Here is an 8,262-nt window from a genome sequence, read left to right as displayed (position 1 = left end):
TCAGCACGCTTGTGTGCTAGGATCTTGGTCCTGGAGAGGGATCTATGAGGATACGGGGTGGCAGTACACGCCGTACTCATAGTCCGCATTGTGGGAGTACAGGTGTGACTGCTCACCCTGTATCCCTCCGGAAAACCTGAAAAGGAACGACGCACATTGAGGTAGATAAGGGTCTAATGAAAGACCCGTGTCCACCTCCTACTGACACTAAGCTAAACTGAAGATCCTACTTCCTGTCGGTAGGGTGTACACTGCAGAGGAGGAGCTAACTTTTTATTTGCATAGTGTCAGCCTCCTAGTGGCAGCAGCATACACCCATGGTTCCTGTGTCCCCCAATGAAAGGCGATAGAGAAAAGGGCCTAGTATCAAGCAATAGACTCCGTAAGGAAGGGCATTATCTGTTATGGCCAATAGAGGGGCTGCTAAGGAAGAATCCAGCCAGGGGGTCCAAGAACGAACTCCCTTTTCCTTCTGCTTAAGGGACGAAGCTAGTAAGTATTCGTATTGAAAGTGAGAATTTACCTTGTTAATAAGCTCTTGGATACAGGGAGGGTTCGGGGACTTCAAATTTGCAGCAACACAAAATCTTGCGGATGTCAGAATATGTGAAAGAACAGTCCTCATCTCGACCGGATAATTGTGCAGACCAAGACCGCCAGACTGGGTTCTGGGGGGTATTCTCTGGCCTAAAACGTGTGAGCACAGATCAAAAACCCTAAGCCAGAATGGGAAAATTACCGGACAGTCCCACCACATATGGCTCAAGGAACCTTTTTACTTGCAGTTTCTCCAGCAAAGGGGGGAATAATTTGTGGAGAAGTGAGCTATTCTCACCCGATAGAGATACCATCTGAGGTGCAGGTTTTTAATCTGCTCTAGGCGATTAACACATCTAGAGGATTTTTGTACTAGACTAATAGCATCAGGCCACTTCTGAGGGGATGTAGAGAATTTCAATTCTTTTTCCCACTGGATCATGTATGGGAGTGTTCTATCCAAGGGGGGATTATTGAGCATCTTATAAAAAGGAGATAAACCCGAGTTTTCCCTGCAAGAGGAGAAAAGTGATCTTTTCAGGGAAGAATTCAAAAGGTCAAGTCCAAGAAGTAGGCCCAGTGTAAAGCAAATGCCTAACTTTTAGGTATTGATAAAAGGCCCTGCTCAGGGATGGATGAGAAGTCAGGATATCATTAAATGCAATTAAGCCAACGTCATCTATAAGGTCTCCCAATGAATTAATACCCGCAGCCTCCCATCTTGACATACTGAGATAGGGTATATGAGGTTCAACTGACCTAATCGACAGCTCAGATAGGGGGATATTCAGCTGGTTTATTACTTCCCGTCTCCAGATCCCAACTATTGCCTCCATAGGGGTATTTAAACTTTGAGCACAACTGCATATATATATATATATATATTATATATATATATATTTTTTTTTATTTTAACAGCTTATGGCTCGATCTTGAGCCATGGCGACTTGATAAATGAACGATCTGTAGAAAGATCGATCTTGTATAAGCCTAGATTGGTCCACTAAGGTCTTCTCCACCGTTATTTTCAAAGTATCAAGCCATCGGGTTGCTGGTCTTCACCTTGTTCCTTCTATTTTGCCAACCATGATGTCGTTTATCCAGAGATCACACTCTTCGTAAGATGTATCCAAAGTAGGCAAGTCATAGCTTGGTATTCCTTGCTCCGAGTGACAAGTCTATCTTGATTTGTTCCATAAGGGATATAGAAAACAGAAAACCTTTGACTGCAAAAGAGGCCAAAAAGACAGGCGAATAGGGGCCTTTAGCTTCACTTATACAGTCCCATGTAACCGATACAGTACCATGTAATCCATTCATTTACAGGATATGTAACTGATGGTGGCCAAGTCGACCGAACACAAACACCAGCTGAGGCCATTGTTGCGTCACTAAACATTTATTTAGTTTTGCACTCATGTATACACACACCCGTTCTAGCAGAACTTAGCTTGTATGTCCAGTTTTTTTTATACTTTTTTTGTAGAAAAATAGATGTTCCAGCCACCATACTGTACGATTTCTTGTCAAAATTTTAGTTTTTCTCAGGAAAGGTGAATAAAAATATCCCCCTCCCACCTCAATCCATCTGCTTAAAAAAAATAAAAGTAAAACTCTGCCCCTCTGGCACAAATGGATAAATTATACAGAACAAGTCATTTCTCCCTTTCAGCTACCAAAGCAAAATGTGTATAAAGAGCAGCAGCAGCAGCCAGATAATTGAGGGTCTCGGGGCCACGCGATAACGAGTCTTCAGTGATTTACCGTGTAGGATACACGAGCGGCCGTTACATGTGGCTACAGCAGGACGGGAAACACATGGCACGTCCAGATATATACAGTGCATCTTCTGCGTCTCGCGTGTCTCTGTACAGCGACCCACCCCAATCAATGAACTTCTGAAACGGTTTTATTTAGAAAACTATTAGAGGAAGGCTTGGTACCCATAACAACGAATATAGAGCTTCATAAACGTTAACTGTGCGCGGCTGTGCCACCGCCTGACGTCATCTCTAATAGCTCTCAAATTTCAGACGCCCGCCGTCTCCTTCACTCACAAATCGTTTTCTTCCTCTGTGATGGAAAGAAATAACATTTTAATGTCGTCTTTTTCACATCCTCTCAACATGGTAAATGGTTAAAATTGTGCAATATTTGTAAAACAAGAAACTGCAATTTACTTGTTAATAAATTTACTCTCCATTTTAAAGAATGGATGGAGGTATGTTTAATTATTTTGTTTAAACCTTGTTACCTAGGTTACCAGCCACCTATGAGACTGCAGCAGTGGCTGGTAACCTAGCTATAGGGAGCAGCTCATACAAGCTGCTCTGAACCTGGTTGGGTCGCTGGATCCGGTGAGCTTCTATCCACCTGTGCTCTTCCGACGATGCAGAGGAAAAGAAGTCTCTGTGTCACGGGGCTACCGCGACAGAGAGGTTCCAGAGAACCGCAGCGCTCTGGGCCTCGCTCACACACAGTGAACAGAAGCTCTTCTCCTGTGTTCTGACCTAGCTGCTTTGTGCCAGCAGTGCAGGAGTTAACCTTATTGCTGAGAGCTGGGTCTCTCAGCTGAAGTGGATTTTGTATTGTCAGTGATCAGTTCTACTGCCTGGCTTGGAGGTTGAAGGAGCATAGGAGTTGGAGATTTACAGAGATTGGTGTCTGCTGTTTTGGTTGCATGTTTAACCTGTTTTCATTCCTAGTTTATTCCTTCTCTTCCCTTCTCTGTGCTTCTTCTGTGGTTGTGTGAGCATTTGGTGAGTTTGAGACTTTTAGTTACCTTGTCTGTATACCCTGTTATTTGTTGCATTGTTACACTGATGCAGTCCACCTCCTTTGGGGGGGGGGGGGAGGGGGCCACTGATGGGGCCTGCACAGGAGACAGGGATAAGCTGGCGGCTCAGGCCTCCTAACCATCATAGGTACCCCTGAGATAAGGGAAAGCCAGGGCCCCATTATAGTGGCAGGGACAGGTGAGAGTCTCAGTACGCCGTCCTGCCCCTTTATCGTCGCTTACGGCCTGACACTCTGCTTGCAGATTGAGAGCACACAGTTCAGACCAGCGGAACGACAATGTTGCTGGTGTTAAGGAGCGCATTCATCTGGTCTTGTAACCCTGTGCACGAGGAAAGAGCGCCTCATGTACAAAGCAAAGGCAGAAAGCCCGATTAATGGATGCTGTATATCTGCGGCTTTTGCCTTGATCTCTTTCATACATGTTCCGACATGAAGGAATTTATGTTTAATAAACGGTTTACAAGCAGTAGACACCTCTTACTGTAAGTGCACACTGGCGTCTCTGTTAAAAGAGGCAAATGATATTTCATTCTTCTTCAAAGACACAGATTTACTGCAGAAACTGCACGTCGCCTGGTCACGGGTATAATGCAAGTAACGTGGCAGACGGGCAGTGTACCCAAATATATCTTATTGTAGCAATCACACTAACAGGTGTCGGTACAAATAAGGGATCTAGTTATTACGACCACCCTACTGATCGTTTTATCATCAGACACCAGTTTTCCACTTAGTCTTGTGCCCTTTACAGCGACTTCAGGCTTGGCAGAATTGTTGCAGATTTTTGGTGCGAATTCTAGAGTGAGAATCTGCAGCTATTGATAATAAAATACATGAGACGCAGATAGTATCGACATACGATGTAAAGTTACGTCATATGCCGACCTCCTGACTGATGAAGACTCAGAAAACTGGGTTGCAATGACAGCTGGCGGTCTAATGAAGACATCTATGTTCGTCATGACTGCTCCTACAAAAAGCCACCCACAGCTAGTGTCCGCAGGAGACCATCATCTTTGCTATATACAGCGACTGTGGTGTATAGTACAAGTGATTGCAGGCGCAAGTTCCCTAAGGGGGCTACAAAATATAGTAAGAACAGAGAAAATCTGTTAATGTATGAAAAAAAATAAAAATAAAATATATATATATATATATATATATATATATATATATATATATATATATATATATATATATATATATATATATATATATATATATATATATAGCCCCACCCACGCCACATAGCCACTCCCACTCTAATATTCCACATCACCCCATCATTCAGAGCCACCGGACTACTCCCCCCTATATCCCACATCTTCCCGTCTGCCAGAGCCACCGGACTACTACCCCCTATATCAGACTATATCAGAGATGTCAAACTGCATTCCTCGAGGGCCGCAAACAGGTCATGTTTTCAGGATTTCCTTGTATTGCACAAGGTGCTGGAATCATTCTGTGCAGGTGATTAAATTATCACCTGTGCAATACAAGGAAATCCTGAAAACATGACCTGTTTGCAGCCCTCGAGGAATGCAGTTTGACACCTCTGCCCTATATCACAACATCCCACGTCTGCCAGAGCCACCTGACTACTACCCCTAATATCCCACATCATCCCGTCATTCAGAGCCACCGGACTACTACCCCTAGTATCCCACATCATCCTGTCAGAGCCAGCATTGTCAGTTTGGCACTGTTACACCAATTAAAATGATACCTGGGTTGGAGAAATCGGTCTTGCGTTTCTTTTTGTAATCTGTGTTTTAATTTTTAAGTTAATGAGATGCCTCATGCCAGACAAAGAAGTTCCTGATTCTGGGCCCTCCGCAGTCTGTGGCAGAGGGTGGTCTGTGCCAGCACGGTAATAAATGGTGTTATTTCCAGCTTTACAGAAGGACGATAACACCATAGAAATGATAAGAATAATAGGCCTCAGTTACCACAACTGTCTACTAGGAAAACTGTTGCTCATAGCAACCAATCACAGCTCAGCTTTCATCTTTTAAACAGCTCTGGTGAAATGAAAGATGCTTAGTGATTGGTTGCAGAATGGGCGGGGCTATCTGGAGTGGACATGGCCTATACATACACACACTCAGCTTTATATATTAGATATAGACATGTTTTGTTATACACATGTTTATTTCATTTGTGTGTATTGGAACAACACAAAAAGATAGAAAAGTAGGCAAACAGGACAATTTCACACAAGACCCCAAAAATGGTCCAAACAAAATTCTTGGTAAACAACTGTGTTTCAAGCATGTGATGCTCATTCAAGCTCACCTGTGGCAAGTAACAGGTGAGAGCACTATGAAAATCATACCTGCAGCCAGATAAAAAGGGGAGAAGTTCACTCAATCTTTGCATTATGTGTCTGTGTGTGCCTCACTAGGCATGGAGAACAGAAAGAGAACTGTTTGAGGACTTGAAAACCAAAATTGTTTATTTTTCAACAATCTCCAGAAATCTTGATGTTTCTTTGTCCAAGGTGCGCTAAATCAAGAACTTTACCACCCATGGTGCTGTAGCTAATCTCCCTGGACATGGACCTTAGAGAAAAATTGATGAAAGTTTGCAACGCAGAATCCATATGGTGGATTAGCCCCAATAAAGCTCCAAAGAAATCCACTATCCATCCACATGTGAAAGAAATGAAATGCTATGGCATAAGAACACCACTGCTGACAGAGATAAAAAAGATAGACTGAAGTTTGCCAAAATGTATGTGAGTAAGCCAAAATCCTTCTGGGAAAGGGTCTTGTGGACAGATGGAACCAATATAGAGCTTTTTAGTAAAGCACATGATTCTACTGTTTACTGAAAACAGAATGAGATCTACAAAGAAAAGAACACAGTACCTACAGTCAAATATGTTGGAGGTTCAAAGATGTTTTGGGATTGTTTGCTGCTTCTGGAACTGGGGGCCTTGACAGTGTGCAAGGCATCATGAAATGTGAAGATTACTAAGGGATTTTGGGTGGCAATGTAATGCCCACTGTCAGAAAGCTCAGTTTTGCGGAATGGGTCTTCCAGCAAGACATTGACCCCAAACATACTTCAAGAAGCCCCCAGAAAAGGATGGAAACAAAGTGCTGGAGAGTTCTGAAGTGGCAGCAATGAGTCCGGATCTAAATCCCATTGAACATTTGTAGAGAGATTTTAAAATTGCTGTTGGGAGAAGATGCCTTCAAATATAAGAGACCTGGAGCAATTTACAAAAGAACAGTCATCTAAAATCCCAGCTGAGAGGTGTAAGAAACGTGTTGATGATTATAGGAAGAGATTTTTTGCAGTTATTTATTCAAAAGGGGGTGCAACCAAATATTACGTTGAGGGTGCCAACAATTTTGTCCGGCCCATTATTGGGGTTGTGTGTGAAATTATGTCCACACAGCCAAGGAAACTATCAAATTGTTTTGGAGAGAGGAAATAAAGCTGCTAGAATGGCGGAGCCGACCACCAGGCCTGAATGCAAAATAAAATGTATGGAAGTAACTAAAGGTCAGAGTTCATAGAAGGAGCCCATGGGACCTTCGGGATGTGGAATGTGTGTGTGGAAGAATGGACTATAATCACATCTGAGCAATGCCTGCAACTAGTTTCTCCATACAGGAGGCACCTTGAGGCTTCATTACCAACAAAGGCTTTTGTACGAAGTATTAAGTATATTTCAGAAAGCGTGTAAAATACTTTTTCCCTGTGACATTTATTACACAGTTATGGACATCTATGGTGATTTCTTTGCCTGTGTGGATTGGATGGGTTGTTACATCTGGTGAGAATTTCATGTCAATAGCGCCTTTACAAATACACTTACTGAGGGACTTGGTGGCGTGTTCAATAACTATTTCACCCACTGCACATATATACATATACACACATATATGTTACTCCTGCCGAGCGCACAACCTGGTGCGTCATAATACATGTGGCAGAGGCAAAGGGAATCAACCTTGCAGAATTCAGGATATGGTGAAGCGCAAGAGGGAGAAATCCACAGGTAACATCTGGCAGATCTGAGCCATCCTCAGGTTTACAGCTGCAGCACAATGAGACAAAAGTGCCGCCATATACAGTCTCCTGCCCAGAGTCACTTCTCATCAGCGATCTGTGACAAATTGTGCCCCCTGCATTCCAGTTAGGAGACATTTACTTTAGGTGACAGACACTCGTAATAAAATTGAGGCATCTACATGTTCCCCTCTACATTCTGAAGGGGGAAAAAAAAAGGTTATTGAATGGACTTTAGGATTTCTACAATGAGGGTAATATGGAAAAATAATCTATTTCCTGCTCATTGCAGCACATGTATTTTCTTGTCTGTGAGGTGAAGGTTTGGCCTCAGATGGAGGCACAGAGGGGTCTTTTCTCACCAAGCATGGTAGCATGGGTTAGGAGTTACAACATGGATGTATCCAAGCCCCAGGCTATGTTACAGGGAAGCTGAAGAGGAGACTGCACTTTTCAAAGAGTTACACCTTTTTTAAATAATCTAATTTTGTGATATGCCATGAGTGTCTATTGATGGAAAAGCCCTTTAACTACTTGCAAACCACCCACAGACAAACCATTGGAGAGGTCCACATATTCCTCTAATGATATTCTAAAATGACACTGCAGAGAAAGCGAGAAAGGGGATATGATTGTCAGACACACTCCCTATAGAGAAGGCAGAGATCGTTTATTACAAGCTCTGCCTTCCCGATTGCTGTATACCTAATGGTGAACGAATGCTGGGTATACAGTTTAGGAAGCACCAACAACAATCATGTGACCGTCGGGTGCTGGCTGGGAGCAGGAGCTGATCAGATTTGCAGTGCAGGCAGGAAACATTTTCTTCTGTAATTGGGGCTAATATGCCAGCCATAGTTACAGGGGAAATCTCTAAACAGCAATAGCACAAAAAGAGGACTT

At 43.0% G+C, this 8,262-nt stretch overlaps 1 protein-coding gene across 2 annotated transcripts in view; it reads right to left on the bottom strand.

The window, feature by feature from the left end:
- Window positions 1–1,917: 1,917 nt before the first annotated feature.
- PDCD4 (programmed cell death 4) overlaps window positions 1,918–8,262 on the bottom strand; it is a 44,512-nt gene continuing 38,167 nt past the window's right edge. For both annotated transcript variants that reach the window (XM_069754280.1, XM_069754281.1), the window contains one exon: window positions 1,918–2,610. In XM_069754280.1, coding sequence (XP_069610381.1) covers window positions 2,550–2,610 — 61 coding nt within the window. In that variant the 3' untranslated portion in view covers window positions 1,918–2,549. The remainder of the gene's footprint in view (window positions 2,611–8,262) is intronic.

Source organism: Ranitomeya imitator, chromosome 2, assembly GCF_032444005.1.
Source record: "Ranitomeya imitator isolate aRanImi1 chromosome 2, aRanImi1.pri, whole genome shotgun sequence".
Taxonomy (NCBI): domain Eukaryota; kingdom Metazoa; phylum Chordata; class Amphibia; order Anura; family Dendrobatidae; genus Ranitomeya; species Ranitomeya imitator.
Note: the sequence above shows the minus strand (reverse complement) of the source record. Positions and strands in the feature narration are given on the sequence as shown.